General features: G+C 45.7%; 1 protein-coding gene across 1 annotated transcript in view; it reads right to left on the minus strand.

Annotated features, from left to right (window-relative positions):
* PXYLP1 (2-phosphoxylose phosphatase 1) overlaps positions 1-19,973 on the minus strand; it is a 62,988-nt gene that overhangs the window by 34,553 nt on the left and 8,462 nt on the right. The window contains exon 2 of the mRNA XM_003895022.5: positions 4-135. Within this exon, the coding sequence (XP_003895071.1) occupies positions 4-82 (79 nt within the window). The 5' untranslated portion in view covers positions 83-135. The remainder of the gene's footprint in view (positions 1-3; positions 136-19,973) is intronic.

Here is a 19,973-nt window from a genome sequence, read left to right on the forward strand (position 1 = left end):
CACAGAACTGCAGGCTGAGGCTCACAAAGGCCAGCAGCGCAGCCAGGGCCAGCAGCAGCAAGAAGCGGTTGCGGAAAAGCATTATTAAGTATTCTATTTTCTCTTCATGGTTTCACCTCAAATCGGGAACATGTCCTGTGAACAAAGCAGAGGTGATAAATGAGTGTTTAGAGATGGAAAACCAAATTTGTCGACTGAAAATAATCTGATTAGCCCAGTCCCCTGGCAGGGAAGCATGCATGTCTGGCTGGAGAACAACAGCATGCTCCATGATTAGTCTGTGCCCCCAAATAAGCCCAAGCGAGAATGCTCCCTTCGAGTTAGTAGGAGAAAACCAGCTCATGAATGCTTTGTTTATCTGACATCAACAGGGAATGAGATATTTTACAGACATGACCTTCTCAAGGAAAAACACAAAGGATGTTTACTGAGTATTTACAGTGTGCCGGACAATGAGGGAAATCTTCACATGGACTCATCTTGCTGTGACCTTTAACCTTTACATCTTCAACGTTTTTTAATGGACATTCTGTTGAAATGATCTTGGTCTTCTTTAATAGTAATTGTTAATCTGAACAACAATCCTTGCAACATGTCCTACAGTAATTTCTTGGGGGATGGTTTGGGTGTGCAAAAGGATTTGCTCCTACACTGACTGGCTCCATCTGCTAATTGAGACCACGTTTCATCCTGGACCACTAAGCCTATTTCAGCTGTATGGATGGGTCTTCTGGAAGCCTCGTCCTGCCTATTCAAAATTCCCCTAACCACATTAGAAGTGTGCAAAAGGACTTTTTAAAAAAGCTGAATAAAGCCCTAAAAGTCCCTTCTGTGAAAAAAAAAAAAAATGAATGACTACTATAACTTTTACCCTATCAGTTTTAGAAGTCAAGTTTATTTCCTGGGTCTCTTTGGGATTTTAAAGAGAACTTGCAAACCATAGTCTCTCTAGAAATGGTTCTTAAACTACAGTTAGATTGTAACAGTAATTTCAAACTTGAATCTTTTCCCCATTCAAATATAATCTCCTTCAGAGACCAGATAGATAAAATCAGATAAAAGCTCATCTGCTAATGTGTGAGGGTTGCATAACTGTGAATATAACTGAATATAGCCATTGAGCTGTACACCTGGGGTGAATCCTATCTCAATAAGCTGTACTATGAAAAGCACAACTTTTGGGAATGAAGCAGGAGCCAGACTCCCAGAGCCCCTTGCCTCCCACCTCCTCCCCAAGGGCCCAGAAGGTGACTTTGAAAACCCACTTGTTTAAGGGACCTGTCAGACTTTCTACCAAAAGAGAACATTTGCTAACAGATTGATGAAAATACACTTGTACCTTATGACTGCACCTGTGTGTCCAGCAACCAGCATCTTTGTTAACAAACAGATCCCAATTTCATTTTATTTATTGATTTTGTGGTTTTATAACTCTATTTGGCATATTTGACAATCAGCAGTTAGTTCTCATCCATAATGACTAGATTTTTGAATGTGGTAACAGGTACATAGGTAACCAAATATAGAGCTTGTTTGTTGAATCTTCATCCTCATTATGTTTCCTGGATAGCCACGCATGATGGTATGGGACGTGCCTTAGTCCTCTGGCCCAGACAGCTTTGTTGAACCTGGTATCAATATGCACATCTGAACTCCCCCTCCCCTTCAATCTCTCTGAGTGCTGGAGAGGCACCTTCTTGAAGCCCCTTCTTCAATATGCTTCTTGAATATGCTTGTGAATATTGATGGTGTATTTTCAGGTCACCATCTCGTTAATGGCGGAATGGCCTTTCTTCTTGCCACCCTTCTTTGTGGGAGCCATTCTCCCAGGCCCAAGATGGAAAGGAAGAGTTTGAGGGAAATGCTTCTGTCCCATGAGTCACTATCCTTAACCAAGAGTCAGTGCCTCCAAGCTCAGTACTGCACGTACACGTGTTCTCCTGCACATCCCTCCCTCCGCAGCTCTGGCACAAATCTTGTCTTCAGGCCTCTCACTCTGGGACTGGGAAGCCACTGTGCTGGCCCTGGGGAATCACTCGCCTCTGGTTTCTGATGCCGCGTGGTGTCTTTTGTGTCATCACCTCAGAGGCCGACCTGCCTGCTGGTTGCCCTGCATTTGCATGTGGGAAGCGAGGGCCTTGTTTCTGTTGCTGGGTCAGGTCTTGTCCCTCAACCACTTCCTGCTTCCATGCTCTTAAGGGATTTCCCCTTCCCTGACTGGCGGGAGAGGCCAATAGAACAGCTAAGCATGTTTCCTATGGTCTCACTTGATACTACCTTTTCTTCTTTCTTCTTTTTTTTTTTTTTTGAGACAGAGTTTCGCTCTTATAGTCCAGGCTGAAGTGCAGTGGTGCGATCTTGGATCACTGCAACCTCCGCATCCTGGGTTCAAGTGATTCTCCTGCCTCAGCCTCCGGAGTAGGTGGGAATACAGGTGCCCACCACCACACCCGGCTAATTTTTGTATTTTTAGTAGAGACAGGGTTTCACCACATTGGCTAGGCTGGTCTCAAACTCCTGACCTCAGGTGATCCGCCTGCCTTAGCCTCCCAAAGTGGTGGGATTACAGGTGTGAGCCACTGCACCCAGCCAACACTGCCTTTTCATACGGGATTAGCCACTGTATGGTTTAGAGTTGTCTTCAGGCAGGCATTCGGTGGAAACAGTGGCTACTTGCTATAAGTCTCGGTTTTATAGCATGATAAATTGTTGCAGTAACAGCCCCCAATTTTTTCATGCCCTTTGTATCCATGGGCTTACCCGGTCTTTTCCTATACTGACTTTTGGCTTGGCTGAGGAACCTGTTTTGACCATGGGACAACAGCAAATGTGTTGCAAGCAGGGACTTGAAAAGTACTTATGCACTGGGGCTTGTCTTCCTTTGCTACTTTTGCAACACTGAGACTACCATGTGAAGACCCTAGGCCAGACTGCTGGGGCATGAGAGACCACATGGAGCCAAGGTAAGCCGTCCCAGCTGATGCTCCCTTCAAACAAACTGTGGTGACAGTTTGCTGTCACCACACCTGTGAATGAGGCCATCCCAGACCACCCTGCTCCAGCCACGCCACCAGCAGATGGTTATCAGTGGTCTGCCCAGACTAAAAGAACTGCATGGCCAGTCCCCTGAATTACAAGCAAATATAATGGTTGCTATTTTAAGCCAGTAAGTTTTGGGAGTTTCATACAAAGCAAAAGCTAACCAATAGAATAAACAGGAAATGCCTTGCATCTTCACCAGGAAATTCTAAGCCAGGATCTAGATCTCAATATCCTCATCTGTAGGCACGACATGAAAATCTCCATCTTGTCTATGTTCTTTAATATGCGGAGTGCTTTTTGGGAAAGAAGCTATATTTAGTTTTAGATTTAAATATGTTAGGTTAACCAGATGGCAGGGATCGTGTAACTGCCTGACTGCTTCTAGTCTGCACTGCTGACATCCCCACCTATCTGTGACTTTTCATTTGCTGAACAGTGGGAACATCCACCGTTTCTCCTTGATACTCTCTGGGGTCTGCACCCTCCCACTTCTGACTCTCCTCTGACAGCCTCTGCCATGGTCAGCATTTTGGTTATTTCTACTTGTGCTAGGGACTAGTCTGGTCTGATCACAGCCCTAAGGGTAGGTACACAGCCTGGCCAGAGGAACACCAAACCCCAGGATAAACACATGCCTTCTTTTGGAGCCCATTTCACTTGAAAACTTGAAAATAATGACCATACTTTAGTCTTGGTTTTGTAAAATGGCTAAATAATGATGATAGAATCCAAAATTCACATGGATTTGAAGAAGTTTGCAGCTGAAGCTAGGACCCCAAGGAGTAGGGGTGTGTGTGTATGTGTGTGTGCATATGTGTGTGTGTCCAACATAGGAAGTGGAGTGCATGGTTCTGCTGCTGTGGGTGTTTCTTCGCTGGGGATACTTCAGTGGAAGAGACTGAAAGGAGCCCTAATGTGGTGTAAAGGACAAGGCTCCAGAGATGGGCAGATCTGTGTTCAATTCCTCGCTCTGCTGCTTATTTTCTGTGTGTCTGGACAACTGGCTACCCTTCTCTGAGCTGCAGGATCCTGCTTTTTAAATAAGACTGAGGATAAGAGACAAAAGAGCAGGTGGTGGTGGGGAGCAAATTTCATAACAGGCAGAGGCCTGCTGTTGAGCAGATATGTACTATGCCTGACTTCCACACTCTGGAAGAATCACACAGACACCTATACCACAATCTAAACACAAGCATTCACCCTTTTCCCTCAACTATTGCTTCTGCTCCATGCTGTGGCTCTGCTTTCAAATCCTGGCCACTGGCCCCTCCCCTACTCACTGGCCCCATCCCATCCATCAGGGTAGGCAGCCATGTCTGCAACCATGTTCATGTCTCCTCTGGCACTGTTAGCCTTCCCGGGGGCTGACTCAGCTGTTGTGTCCCTGCCTTGCCCTAGGTTTTCCAGCCTGGAACATCTGCCTCAGCTTCTGTTGGGCCCCACCCCAAGAGGATGAGGCACCAGTCAACTGGCTCTTTCTGGCACTGTGGTCCAATCTCTAGCCTGAGTTTTCCAGAGCTCCCTTTCCCCCTTTCCATCCCCACGTGGGTAGGAGGCTCCCGCAGCCACTCAAGAAGTCACGCAGTCCTTGGTTTCCTTCCTGCCATCTTCCTGCACTTCTTTCCATAGGAGTTCTGCGTCTACCCCTGGGGTCTACGGCAGCTCCTCAAGACACCCGGTGAGACTCATACAAGTCATGCCAGGCGACAGTCAGGATTCTGAGCCCAGAGCAGAACCCCCACAGCCTGCTTGCTCACAGCCCTAAAAATAAGATCCACAGGAAGAGTCCCTGCTGCATCGGCAGGGTGAGATGCTATGGGATTACAGCTCCCACATCTTCTAATCTCCAAACATCTCTCAAGTCCCATCACCTTCTGTGGAAAAGATGCTCTTGGCTCAATATCACATCATGACCAAATCCAATTCACACAAATACTTCTGTGTAAATGACTGTTTATGTCCAGGTTGAACATAAAATAGCTGTCAGTCATCACATGTCTGTTGGGCACACCTCCAGTTCCCTGTGCTAAACCCATGTGGTAAAAATTTTTTTTTTTTTGAGACGGAGTCTTGCTCTGTTGCCCAGGCTGGAGTGCAGTGGCACAATCTTGGCTCACTGCAAGCTCTGCCTCCTGGGTTCATGCCATTCTCCTGTCTTTGCCTCCCAAGTAGCTGGGACTACAGGCACCCGCTGCCACGCCCGGCTAATGGTAAAAATATCTTAAACCTAGAAATTGAATTATTACTCTGAATTCGTGATGAAACAGAAGAACAAAACAAAAAACAGAAAACCCAGCTAATTCAATTCAACCTTATTACAAGTTTGAGTTGTGAAAGAAAAGATTTTAGAATACAATTTTGAAATATAGTACTAGTTAATAAGCAGTTCCCATTACATTATGATGAATACCATTTCTGAATTAAAAGGAAAAAAAGAACATGTCAAAGGCATTTTTACAAGCTACTATTCTACCACCAGAGAGTTCCAGAGCCCAAGCCTTGGCCTATTTTTTACCTTGTAAGAGCTGAAAACACCACATCTAGTGATAAACTCTGGTCCAGGCTCTCCTTCAAAGCATACAGAATTTAAGGTTTTAAACATGACCACAACTGCTAGAAAGAAAATGTACAATTACCTTTCATTTGTGCAGTTAAAATACCATTACCAAGAATAGAAATATAGTATTAAAGAAAATGCTTCAGATATATTCTACACGTTGATTTTTTTGGTCAGAATCATTTTGGCCTAAGTAAATACAGCACTATAATTAAAAAAAAAAAAAACCCTTCAAGTCTGCATTTGTGAACAAAATATGAGTCAAGCAAAGGTAAAAGCTATATCTTAATAGTTCTCCCTCTCCAAGGTCACATCAAAATGGAGTTTAATTGCAAAATCAAAGATGCTTGCCTAAGAAAAATCAGCCTTGAAGTCTGATGAAGATGGGCAGATTCCAGAGCCTCCTGGAAACCTCAGGAAGGCACCTGGGATGAAGGGGCTGTGAGTTCACAGCAGTTATTCACATTCCAGAGTTCTCCACTTAATTTGCAGGCTCATTTCTAAAAGCTGAAGCCAGTTCACGCACTCATTCATTCATTCTGTCAATTCAAGATAACATTTCCTGAGAGCCAGTAGGTGCCAGGCACTATTCTAAGTGGTAAGAACACAGGACACAGGATACAAGACACAATTTTTGTCATATGGAGGGTCCCAGCTGAAAGGCACTAAAGTATTTATGGGAGAAATGATACAAGACCCAGGACTTGCTTTAAAATATTCCAGAGGGGCCGGGAGTGGTAGCTCACACCTGTAATCCCAGTACTTTGGGAGGCTGTGGCAGGCAGATCACTTGAGGACAGGAGTTCAAGACCAGCCTGGCCAACATAGCAAAACCACATCTCTACTAAAAACACAAAAAATTAGCTGGGCGTGGTGGTATACACTTGTAATCCCAGATATTCAGGAGGCTGAGGCATAAGAATCGCTTGAGCCCTGGAGGTGGAGGTTGCTGTGAGCTGAGATCGTGCCATGCATTCCAGCCTGGGTGACAAGGAGAAACTTCATCTCGAAAAAAAAAATTATATATATAATTTATATATTATATATAATATACATAGCTAATATATTATACATATTATGTGTTATATATAATATAGATTATATATATTAGTTTTAGATATATATTATCTATATATTCCAGAGAAGATAAAAAGGTCAAGGGGAATAGATGAAATAAGATTGGCAAAATGGTGACAATAGTTGAAGCAGGGTGACAGATCCTTGAGGGTTCATTATCTGCCCCTCTCTGCTTCTGCGTATGTCGGAAGTTAAACGTGTTTTTTTAGAAAAGTTTCCAGAAGTTTTTTAAAAAAAAGTGTAGAGTCTGGTGAGGGAAGTAGGGAGTATACAAATCACTGGGCTCTATCAAACCAGTGCTGTCAGGAGGAAAGAAGACTGCATCCAGGCTAGGATACGGCAGATTGGTCTTCTGAAGTGGCAATGCCGGAACTCCATCTCAAAGAGCAGTTTGGTGTTGGTGCATCTGTGACTGAATTTTAGGAAAACAGAATGAACTCAAGGGATGGTGTTAAAAGTGGTGGGGAAGTATTGGGTTGTAAAAGGAGCCAGAGAAGGGAGATGATACATCGAACATTGATACACGCAGGGAAGTGTTGTGTCTAGAGAAAGCCGGCTGCCCAGTGGCCACACAGGTGGAGCTGGGGCGCCCCTGCCATGTCTGGGTCTGCTTCTCCAAGGGGAGGGCTTGCCTGGCCCAGCACCCACAGCCCTCTACCCAGGCCAGCTTCGCCACTCATCTCAAGGTGTCCTACCATCAGTGGGACCAGACAACGCACTCACTGATTCTCACTCCCTCCCTGGAGTGCCCTCTGGACACTAAGCTGACTGAGCTGCAGGATGGAGCCGGAAGAGGGGTCTGATTGCAGGATCTGCTCTACCAGGCAGGCCAGCTTGAAAGACAGGCCCACTTCATGGACCTGCCCTTATTTTCTAGGGCCAGGGTCCTATCTCCTCCCAGCACCTGGCCTCCTTGGGGAATACTGGACAGGAGCAGGCCCAGAGGCCTCCCTGCCCGTCTCAGCAGGGGCAACATATTGAAGGATATTTAACAGTCATGAGGCGTGGCTCCCCTGGAACATTCTGCACGTTGCCGCACTACAGACCCTCCAGGCACCTCTCTCACCTGGGGGTGTCCTCCTGAAAACCAGCCTGTCTTCTACCCTAGGGTGGTGAGGGGTGATTTGACCTGTGTCACTGTCATGCCCGGATGTGATGTGGAGTGGCAACAGCCACCTCTTGGCTGTGGGGGGAGCCAGTGGGGAGCTGAGGTGGTGATATGGTTTGGATGTGTGTCTCCTCCAAATCTCATGTTGACGTGTGATCCCCAGTGCTGTAGGTGGGGCCTAGTGGGAGGTGTTTGGGTCATGGGAGTGGATCCCTCGTGAATGGCTTGGTGCTGTCCTCTTGGTGGTGAGTGAGCTCTAGCTCTGTTAGTTCATGTGAGAGCTGGTTATAAGCAGCCTGGGACCTCCTCTTCTGTCTCTTGCTCGTGTTCTCACCATGTGATACGCTGGCTCCCCATTTGCCTTCCACCATGACTGTAAGCTTCCTGAGGCCTCAGCAGAAGCAGATGTTGGCACTACGCATCTTACAGCCTGCATAACTGTGAACCAAATAAATTTCTTTTCTTTTTAAATTACCCAGTCTTGGGTATTCCTTTACAACACAAAATAGACTCTCACAGGGGGTGTGCTGATCAGTGCTGCAGATTGATCCTGAAGCAGGCCCTGAATAAAGGGCAGCACCAAAACCAATGTTCTTTGCCCTGCTTTAAGGACCTGTTATGATCTGGCCACACCCCACAAATCCCACCTCATTTCCCAGTCATACCCACAATAGGTTGTTAAGTGCACGGGCCCAAGGGTTAGCTGGCTGGGTCTGGAGCCCTGCTCTACCTGAGAATGAGCCACAGTTTCCCCATCTACGAAGTGAGAACAATCATGGGGCCCATTTCACAGGTTGTGTAGGGAGGGACTCACAGGGTTAAGATATGTAAGGAACACGGTACAGTGCCTAGCCTCTGATAAGCTCTCAGTAAGTATTAGCAGTGATTTTGCTGATGGTTTTTTTAATACCCACCCGCCACATGTGAGCTACTTACCCTACTTCTCCCTTGTCTTTGCTCCCTCTCCCCAACTCTAGAAATAGAATCTCCACTGGACTATGTCAGAGAAAGTCAGAGTTTGAAGAGGTTTTAAATATCATCTGCTTCAAACCCCTTGGTTGACCTGAAGAGAGGCCAGGGCAGGTCAGAGGGGCAAAAGGCCCCAAGCTGCTCAGGGAGGCTGGCCTGCGTGGCTGAAACCCTTGCTTCACATTCAGAATGGTACCCAGCAATCTGCCCTTGTCACGTTCTTCTTCACTGTAGCAGACACACTATATGGCAGATGCTTCTAATTGCCACAGGTGTCTATTCCTTCCTTCCTCTTATGAACAGAGCCCTCTGGATTTTAGCTGGATACATGACCATCCAGCTAAAGAGAATATTTCCTAGACTCCCTTGTAACTGGTTGTAGTGATGTGATGAAGTTCTTCCAATGAGTCGTGATTGGACATAATAGGGCCATTCCAGATCAAAAGGAGGCTGCCTGCCCCAGCCCATCCTGACCTTTTTTCTCCTATTCCAGGCTCTGAAACACTGACATGATGAGGAGCAACTTTCACCATGCAGATGGAAGCAACATCCTAGTGGATGACAGAGAAGGACCCTAGATGTCCCCAAGGGGCAAGGCCACCCACTCCTTGATTTCCTTCCAGCTCAAATCGTTTTGGGAGACAGAAATTAATCTCACAGCATTTTAATCCATTGTTATTTCACTTCTGTTTAAGCAGACAAACCAATATCCGATCTAGAACTTGCTGTTAGCAGAACGCTGGCACTCTTCATGGGGCTCCCTTCTGGAGGTGTAATGAGCAAGTGCTCAGGCGTTCACAAGCTGCATTAGGCAGAAAATCTCGTCACTGACCAGGCTGAATGCCACTCTTAGATATTATATGAGACACTGTTGTGGTCACCTTTGTTCTTTTTGCACTTTAGTTTTTGCTTTATCTTAAATAATTCATGTATCTATAAAGATGGCTTGGCTGCAGATAACAGAAAACCCTAGCAAGCAAAGAGACTCATCCACATTCTCACATGACAAGCCATAGTATTAGGACAGCAGCTCCAAGGCTAGTTGATTCAGCAACTCCAAGCATCAATTGGAAGCCAAGAGCCTTCCATGTCTGTCCTCTTACTAGGCTGGCTTCTCTCAGGGTCGCAAGCTGGCAGCCACACTGCCAGGCATCACAGCCATACTCAGCCATGGGCGAAGGCAGAAGGGATAACTCTGTTCATCTCTACTAGAAGCAAAGAAGCCTTCCCCAGAAACCCCTCCCCCAGGCTGCCCATCGCATCTCACTGGCTGACATGTGTCACATGCCCACACCCAAACCAATCACTGACACTGGGAATGGACACAATGACTGGGTGGAACCAATCAAGATGCATCTCCTGGCAGAGGCCCATGCAGGGATAGAATGGGCAGAGGCCTGAATAGAGTCAGGGCTCTGTTAGGAATAAGTGAGCAAGGGGATGTTTGCAACAACTCACAACTGGAGAAGGTGTGACAACATGCACAATTATTCTGAAAGAGTATTCTCAAACACAGTCATCTGATGACAGTACCAGAACTTTTCAAATCCAGTAATCAAAACACATACAGTCATAATTATATGTTTAAAAAACATCAGTGCTGGTTTGCTCAGGTGTAATTCAGCAGTGACAAACAGCAGAGCGGCCTCCTGCAGCCTACGGACTGTACGTGTTCCACTAACAGACCTTTTGTTTCATATTTTACATGTTTTTAAAATAGGCAGCATTAATTATTTACCTACCATTTTTTTCCTACAAGGATTTAAGGCTGATAATCTGCAGATTTAGTATTTTTAAATCCCTGAAATAGTAAACTTTTTTTTTTCTTTTGTGAATTACATGTTCTAACCACTCTCTCCTTTGAGGTTTTTTTTCCCCAGCTCTACAAAGGATAAACTTGTCAAGGCATCTGATCATTTCTCAGGGCCAGAACAGACTCAAATAACTAATTCATCAAGCCAGGATTTTCACTTTTATGTACTCTTCAGTTATTATTATCGTTTGTTTGACATTTTGGAACAAGTCTGTGTTCCATCCAACGTTACTGCTTTGCTCTCTCTTAAGTTTCAAAGTAGTTACATCTGAGACTGGCATTATTATTTTAGAATGTCAAGAGCAGCTCTAAGTACCTCAATAAAGAAAGGAGAACATGCAGTTGGCATGATTTTACTCACCACAAAGCCACTTTAAAAATATATCTGTTTTTAAAAAAATTTTGCAAGCAAAGTGTGTCAATTAAAAGTTTCTTAAAATGTCAAAGAAAGCACGAGAAGATTAAACAGGCAGGCTGCAAGACTGGAAGTGCAAGTGGCATACAATAAAGGCTTGAATGATAAAAGTCAAACTTTTAAAGGAAAAAAAAAAGGCTTACCAAGTCCTGAGACTCATAGCTGTGCAATGTAAATCAGGCACACCTGAAAGCACAGGTTACCAAGGCCTGCATTTCTGTGTTAACGGTATTATCTAGGAATGGGATTTTGCTCTGGATGGACACACAGACTCATGGACGCGTGGAGCACTCACGTATGCCACTGAGAGGCGTTTTGCCCAATGAGGCCTTTTTGGGCTGGGATCACACTTACCTACAGAGCTTTGGCAAGACCCTGTACTCACTGGCAGGTCATTCTATGACTCATTCATGAAGAGGAGTGGGGCACCAGGAACCCTGTAGCTCGTTATCACTGCCAGTGCCAGTGGGCATGAACTTTATGTCCTTAGAAGTCTGAGAACACGGCTGTCCCACTTAGTGGGAGGTTGACAGTGTCAGTATAGAATGAGCCCTCCTGCCCATGGAGGTGGCCAAGCGTATGTCACCACTGCTGGTGATGCTATAGAGAGGCTGATGTGGGTGACCTTTTGGAGCCCTCCATGTGCTGAGATCCAAGGATTCTCTGACTCAGGTCCCAAAACAAGCTCTCAAGACACACACACACACACACACACACACACTCTCTCTCTCTCTCTCCCCATATATATATACACACACATATATATACACACACACACATATATACATATATATATATATATATATATACACATATATATAGCTCCTTTGCACTCATAAAGTGACACCTAGAACAAAAATAGAGCTAAGGGCACTGTTACCTACAATTATGACATTTAGCTTTGGAGGAAATCTGAACTGCATAGAGTCCCAGCTCCCCACTAATAAAGTAGGTAATAAGACTCTTAAGGGGCCGGGCTCAGTGGCTCACTCCTGTAATCTCAGCACTTTGAGGCCAGGGCAGGTGGATCATTTGAGGTCAGGAGTTTGAGACCAGCCTGACCAACACGGTGAAAATCTGTCTCTACTAAAAATGCCACACACACAAAAAAAATTAGCTGGGCATGGTGGTGAGCACCTGTAGTTCCAGCAACTTGGGAGACTGAGGCAGGAGAATTGCTTGAACCAGGGAGGTGGAGGTTGCAGTGAGCCAACATTGCGCCACTGCACTCCAGCCTGGGTGACAGAGTGGGACTCCGTCTCAAAAACAAAATAAAACAACAACAACAAAATCAAAACTCTTAAAAGCTCCAAAGCTTTGATTCAGCTTAGCTAAAAGTTGTAATGAAACACGTAACTCCAGGTTGATATAACTTAATGAGAAATTTGGGAGCAAAAGTGGTTGACACAAGTAATTTTGAGAATGAAAAGCAATGGGGGGTGGCCATGATCCTTATTTACACACCAGTTTCCACAAACTGCAGCTAACTGAGCAAGTACTTATTCTGTATTATCAAATTTCTAGATGGAGTTTCTTACTTAATATGTCTATCAAATAGGGCAAAAAGCTATACTGTAATATTTAGAGGTTTGTTTTTGTAGTTCTCTTACAAGGCCCATGGGGCCTTGGGCACTGTTGTGTGTTGTAGGAAATTGCAGTGGTGGGACTGTTTGTTGTAGAATGCGAACTCTTGGTTATAGAACATTGACTCTGCGCACCAACTCTGTGATAATGAACCACAGACTGCCATATCACTGATTGTGATAAAATAACTGATAGAATCAGGATGGACATCCATGCTTCCTCTCTTTAAGTTAGAGATCAAGTAATCCTAGAGGACACGTGCATTTCAGGGACATACCTGAAAGCCTTGTTTTATAAGACAAATCATTCTAACGGATTAATTTTAAAATGTAATACAAATCTTGTTTTCCAAGAAGGACTATCTTCTGTAATCTTCCCGTTAGGGAGTCATCAGATCTCTGGTCTTTTAGGGGTTTCCTGTAATGCTCCAGGGATGTCAACCAAATACTGCCCATGGCCTCCATGGCCCCACCTCAAGCCCTCTACCACTACCAGCGCAGCCTCACCTCAAGCCCTCACACTATGCCTCCCCCGGACCCAGATATCTCTCGGCCCCACAGAAGAGCCTTGCTCACTGGGGACTTCAGGCCTGGGTCAGCTAGGCAGGTGCCTGGAATGACAAAAGGGCATCACTCCTATTCCCCAAGAATGAACCTGAGGTGGAGAAACCTGTTACTCTTGGAGCTGCCTGAGGCAGGGGAGGGAGGTAAGACCCCAAGGAGCATGCTGGAGCCAGCACACAAGGCCACTGGACTGCCTTTCTGGGAGGAATCTGGTGAGCTGAGACAGGTAGTGGGTTTGAAGCCAAGGCTGAAGTGCTCAAAAACACAGAGAATGAGACCAGTTACTGCCTGAATAACTGTGTGAGACACATGCATGAGAAACAGCCGGCTGGGCCCGGTCTACCTCCAGACTATGAGGAAAAGTGTAAAATGATGGCTGTTTTAAGGCACCAAGTTTGGGAATGATTTGCTATGTGGCAACACTGAGCTCCATGAGGCTGGGAACTTTGTCAGTCTTGCTCCCTATACGTGTATCCCCAGGGCCAAGAACACTTCCTGGTCCAGAGCAGGTGCTTAACCGATATTTGTGGAGAGAGTGAATGGATGTATGAATGAACAGACGAATGAATGGAGGAGAGACTCACTACAGCCAGTAGCAATCCCTCCACCTGCCTCCAGCCAGCATGCTGCCTTTCCTCTGTGCCTTCACTTTCTCACCTTGTTGACTGCTGACCATGCCCTGGATCCCAGCTCCAAGATCACTTTCTCAGAGAGGCTGCCCTTCAACTCCCCTGCCTTGTTTAGCACCCTGTCTCACACTCTCAAGTCACCCGGTATTTCTCCTCCATGACACTTCTCAGCACTGTCATTATGTAATCATACAACCATGGGGAAATTCCTGGCTAGCTGGCTGTCTCCTGTGACTGACCCTAAGCGACATGACAGTAGGAATAGTGTCTGTTTGCAGAGAGCTGACTGACCGCCTGTCAGAACATTTCTGAAAACTGGCAGCATACAGCCAGTCTCATTATTAGAAAGTGCCAATTCTTAGAGAGCTCTCTTTTAATGTTAAGCTGGAATTGACCTCTAACTGCTAGCCTATCCTCCACCAAGCTTTCCAAACCCATTACACCCAGGTCATCCTTGCCACACAGACCACAGGTGACCCAAAAGGTTAAGCGTCTTCTCCAGGTTTACTTGGTCAGTCGGGGGAAGAACTAGAGTCTGAAGCCAGCTCTCCTGACTTTCCAGTTCAATGCTATTTCCATCACACCACACTGACTCTTGGATGTTTCCACTGACATTAAATGCTCTGAAACCATTATAATCTCTCTATCCAAACAATAACAGCAAAGCTGTGTACTTTTCATAGCAGAACGCATGGAACAGGTCAAGCTTAACATATAATACAGAGTATACAACATCCATATATAACAAGAGCTCATGGTGATATTTTAGGGACCTCCCTCCCAAATACCTAAGTAATGAGCCCCTGAGCAAATATCTAATTCTGATTTTCATTTGGTGCTTGTCTACTGGACACTCCTTGTGCCAATTCTCTGCAGGAGGTATTTCTTCTGCTTTCTTTTCTATGACTTGTCATTCCCAGGATCTTTGAAGATCAAGGACATAAATAAACTAAAATAAAAAACACTCCAGGTTATCTGCAATAGCTCAACAGGCCAGCAACCCTGAACAACTGAGCTTTTGGAGAGAATGCGATGACCAGATAAAAAGTCCCTGACCTAATGTAAAAGGAAAAAAGGATAGAGAACAAGGCATGGCATGATTCTAATCAATATGTATAGTTATGTATATGTTTGGAAAACCAGGATAGAAATACATATACATTTAAAAATGAGCTGATGGCCAGGTGTGGTGGCCTACACCTGTAATCATAGCACTTTGGGAGGCTGAGGCGGGTGGATTACCTGAAGTCAGGAGTTCGAGACCAGCCTGGCCAACATGGCAAGGCTATATTTAGTAGAGACTCCTGTCTCTACTAAAAATACAAAAATTAGCTGGCTTGGTGGCAGGCACCTATAATCTCAGCTACTTGGGAGGCTGAGGCAGGAGAATCGCTTGAACCCTGGGGGCGGAGGATGCAGTGAGCCAAGATTGCACCACTTCACTCCAGCCTGCATGAAAGTGCAAAACTCCGTCTCAAAAAAAAAGGAAAAAAAGTAGTGGCATTTCTTACCTTTCAGATTGGCCAAAAAAAAATTCACCTCTTGAATGTTAGTCTCAGGGGGGTGAGTTCTTTCATACACTGCTGGTAAGAGGATTAATTAGAATGGTATCTGTGAAGGGGAAATGGTGGTCTCCATCAAAACAATAAACATGCACATCTTTTGGCCCAAGCATTTGTATTCCAGGTTTCTATCCTACAAAAATGTTACCACCTATGTACAAAGCAGCATTAGGAGTCATTATAAAAATGTGAAAATAACTGAAATGTTCGTCCATAGGGAAAGAGTTGGAAAATCACAGTTTGTCCAAACAATGGAACACGATTCAGCCTTAAAAAAAGAAAGAAGTGGGCTTAGGTGTGGACAGACAAACCGTCAAGAAATATTGCCAAGTTAAAAACAAAAGACAGAAAACAAAAGTAGCAGCATGCTAGATACAGTGTAATCTCACTTAGGTAAAACCAACGCTCGCATATCCCAACATATATATGTAAATTTTCGGAAAACATAAATTTACAGAAAAAGGTCTAGCAGGAGATGGCTGCTCAAATTAACAGTGTCATCTCTATTGTGAAGTAGGAAGAACTTTCAATATTTACTCATATATTTTAATGCTTTGATTTTATAGTATGTTGGGTGCAAATAACAAACAAAAAAAAAGGTTAGTAATGACAGAGGAAAACATATTGTTAAGTCAAAAAGACAAGCTACAATACAGCATGTACTGGCTGGGCTGAATGGCTTGAAGCAGGGGTGGGAGCAAGACTTTTTATTGTACACTTTAGAATTTGAACCTGTGCTATTTAAAAAAATGAATTTAAATAATTGCTATTTGTAAAAGTAACAAAAAAAAAAAAAAGGAAAAACATTAAAAAGAGAAAAAGAGAAAATGTGTCCTAAATATTATGAGTGGTTATAGCTGCACTGACAAGTAATCTAAATTTTCTTTAAAACAAACAAATTACAAGACAGAAGATTGGCTCAGCACTCCTTAAGTAAGTAGGAATCCTGGCAGGCTTATTTTCTCACATATATTTCTGCGTTTTCTAAATTTTCTTACAACAAACTTGTATTACTTTTAAAAATCAGAAAAAAGGAGTACTGTAAAACATATTTAAATTACTTTTAAACAATGCAGTTAAGCAGTATTTCACAGGGCAGGCACATGATAAATTACAGAGGCCAGTGGTTTTAAAACACTATCCTCTTTCAAAACTCATCACAACATGGAATCTGATGTGGAATTCAGGTAGCAGTCGAGGTGCTTAGGTGGACTGGGAGGAGCCTTGTGCCCCACTTAGCAGCAGCCCCATCTACCTGCAGAACCCAGGGTTCCAAGAACATCCTTAGGAAATGCACGGTACAGCCAGACAAAGGCTACAGGCACCTGAGGGGTGGGGGACTCTGCGCCGGGATGATCAGTGAGATGGCTGCATGAAAGAGGCAGAAACTGTGCTGAACTAAAAGGCAGGGAGGATGTCAGTGGGCGTGCCTGATGTGAGGATAAATGTTACAGAGGCAGGCTGCAAAGCCCACCCCCATGCCACTGTACTGTGGATGACAGGCCTTATGCAGTGACTCATCAGTGAACAGGGTGGAGGAGGGCTGGAGCCAGACTACGTTCCTGTAGGAGTAGGGAGCCACTGAAAGTTTCTCAGCACACGCCTGACCGGATGAAGGTGGTATTCTTGAAATGTCACTCTCAAGCTGCTGATAGATACAGCCTGCATATCACCCCACCCCTGAGTTACAGCATGGCACTGGCAGCAGGAAGACACCCTCCAACCCCCGGGTCCTGACATTTGGGCGCTTGCGGTTCTATCATCATACAACTGGTGGGTTTTGCCAAGATTGTGCTGTGTTCAGACGACCAGACCAGGCAGGCTCCGGCCCTCCTACACTGCTATCCTAGAAGTAGCCCTCATTCCAGGGGCAGTAGGGTTGGGGTCCCCAAGTCACAGCTCATGGTCCCTCCCTGGCACTGAGACCAGGCCTTTTACTCTACCACCTAACAGCTTGGGCAAGGTATTTAATCTCTCTGAGCTGCAGTGTCCTCACCTGCAAATGGTAATTCATTCATTCATTCATTCATTCAGATATTTACTGAGCATCTGCTCTATGCCAAGGATAGTTATAGAAGCTGGCGATTCAAAGTGACCAAACCAGCCCCAAATTCCTGCCCTCATGGAGCTTCTATTCTAGTAGAGTGTAATATTGCTGCCTGCCTCAGGGGACATGGAGGGGATTAGATGAGATCCATCCTGGAAAACATAAGACAGTCATGATTTCCTTCTCATTATTATTTGCATTCCCTGCGGCACTTGGACCAAGAAGGCACCCAATAAACAGCATCAAACTATTCAGTCTCTGTCCACGAATATAGATTAACCCACCTTGAAGCAAAGTGCAGTTCGTTCAGCCCTTGGCTTAGACTAGCATGATGGTTCATCTCTCTGTGCCCCACCCAGCCAGCACTGTCTCTAGTCCACCTTAATAAACAGGGCTGGGAGGGAGAATGAAGGAAACCACGCTTGGAACCATTCATCACAATCAAGGCAGCTGACAGCTTTGCTAAACCCTGGCTCAGCCCTCATTTCCTTAGGGAAAGAAAGCACAGAGCTATCAGAACCCTTACCTTCTCAGGCAGTGCTGAAAGTTCCTTTTTCGGGCCAGGGTGTCCTGCCTTATATGGGACACGAACACCTGATGGACTGCACGCCAGCCTCCACTGGGCCCCATGGAGAGGACTCAGCCCCTCTAATCAGGCCAATCTGTGGCAAGGTAAGCCCTCATTTGGTGGATTTCAGGGTTGAGTATTCTTTGCAATGTGTCCCTGAGGGCATGTATGAGCCTGGGGCGGGGTGAGTAACAAGCACAACCAGTACCTATCCCAAGTGAGTGGCCAGAAGCATTGGTATCAGTTCATGGGAGGAAAAAAACTATAAACCAACTTTAGAACCTCATCCTCAGGGATCCAAGAAAGTGCTCCATCAAAAATCTCCCTGGCAAGTATCTTGATATGTAATGACAACTTCAGCTTTCTTCACCAACTACATGCTAGAGTTCTGGTGCCAGCCTCTATTTTTATAGCCTGAGTAATGCCCGGGCAAAGGACCAATCAAGAATCAGACACAGAGGGATGGGGCACAAGAGGTGATGGCACAAGTGATGGGGCACCTCTCCTACTCAGCCTCCAGCAGCAGACCCTTTAGAGCACAGTCTGGGACAGCAGCCAAGCCCTGCTCAGATTCTGGCCCAAACTTCTCTGCAGACTCATCCCCTCTCACAGCCAGCCCATGAGTTCCACAGGGGCTGGTCCTTTTCTACCTGCAAGACCCTGTAAAGCCAAGCCCCATGGCACAGCAGTGTTGGACGGGTGAATGGCCACACCATCCCGCCCAACTCTGGCACAGTTGACTTGCTGTTCCCCCTTCTCATAACTCAATGTCTACGCCCATTCCACTTTCTTGGCCCAGATGCCTTCTTGACCTGGTTAACTCCTGTTTATCCTTAAACTCAGCTCAAGCACCACCCCCTGGAAGCCTTTCCTGACCCCAAAGCTGGGTGACATCCTCCAATACTGAGCAACCACAGCCCTCAGAGCCTACCCCTCCCACTCTACTCATCAACACCACAGACTCATGTCAGCTTCCTCGCCCGCCTTCCCCAGGGCTGGGTGGACAGACAGCAGAGCAAGCAACAGTGCTCAACAGGTGTGTAGGGGAAAGGAGGGAAGGTGGGAAAAAGGAAGAGTGAGCACCAGGAAGAATGCTGTGGATGGAGTAGCCCCATCACAGAAACCTACAACAAACTAAACAAGAATAAAGCACTACACCCCAGTATATCAATATATCACTCATCAATTACTACTGAGGAAAACTAGCAGGAAGTAGTGGGAAAACACTTTTTAATGAATTAGAGGGGAATCAGGTCACTCTTTGCTGTGTCCTCTCCTCCTCTCCAGATGTGGGCTGGGGCGGGGGCTAGAGAGGAAGAGAAGCTTTGGAAGGTTGGGTGGGCAGGGGTACTTGAAAAAAAGGAGCTCTCATAGGCTCGTCTGGCCTTGGGGGACTGAAGACCATTTCCTCTGGGGTAACCTCCTACTGCTGATGTGAATCAACTAGGACACATTCCCACAAAGCTGTTAAGAACATGCCCTGTGTCAAGACAGGGGGATAATGAGGGCCTCCCACTGTCCTACTGAGTCATCTGGCCCAGTTCCCAAAGGTAGGAACAGAAGCAGGGATATAGAACAGATGATCTCCTGGGAATGAAGACGACTCTTGGCTGGAGCCTCTTAGTACAGCATTTCCTTCTAAAGAAAACACCCCTACTTGCCCCTCAATATCCACTCATTCTTTCTTGCTAAGAGAATCCTGAGTTTTTGGAGGGGGAGGGGGCAGACAGTGTAGCAGAGACTGCCAGCTAATTGTGATACCCATCTCCTCTCCCTCCTGGGCATGTGGCTGGACCACATTTCCTCCCCTCGGAAGGTATGCTCACGTGACTGAGCCCTGGCCAGTGGAATGTCAGGGCTACTAGTTTAGCACCTCTGAGCCTGGCCCACAAAACCCTCCCACACACCATCCTCCATGTTCCTTCCTCTTCAGCTGACTGAGGCAAACGAGCATGGCAGCCTTGAGAGCCTGAGTCCCTGAATCTCCTTTTGGAGGAGAGCCCCAATCAGAAACAGCCATTTTGGACTATGTGTGAGCA

Source organism: Papio anubis, chromosome 2 (genome assembly GCF_008728515.1).
Source record: "Papio anubis isolate 15944 chromosome 2, Panubis1.0, whole genome shotgun sequence".
NCBI classification, from domain to species: domain Eukaryota; kingdom Metazoa; phylum Chordata; class Mammalia; order Primates; family Cercopithecidae; genus Papio; species Papio anubis.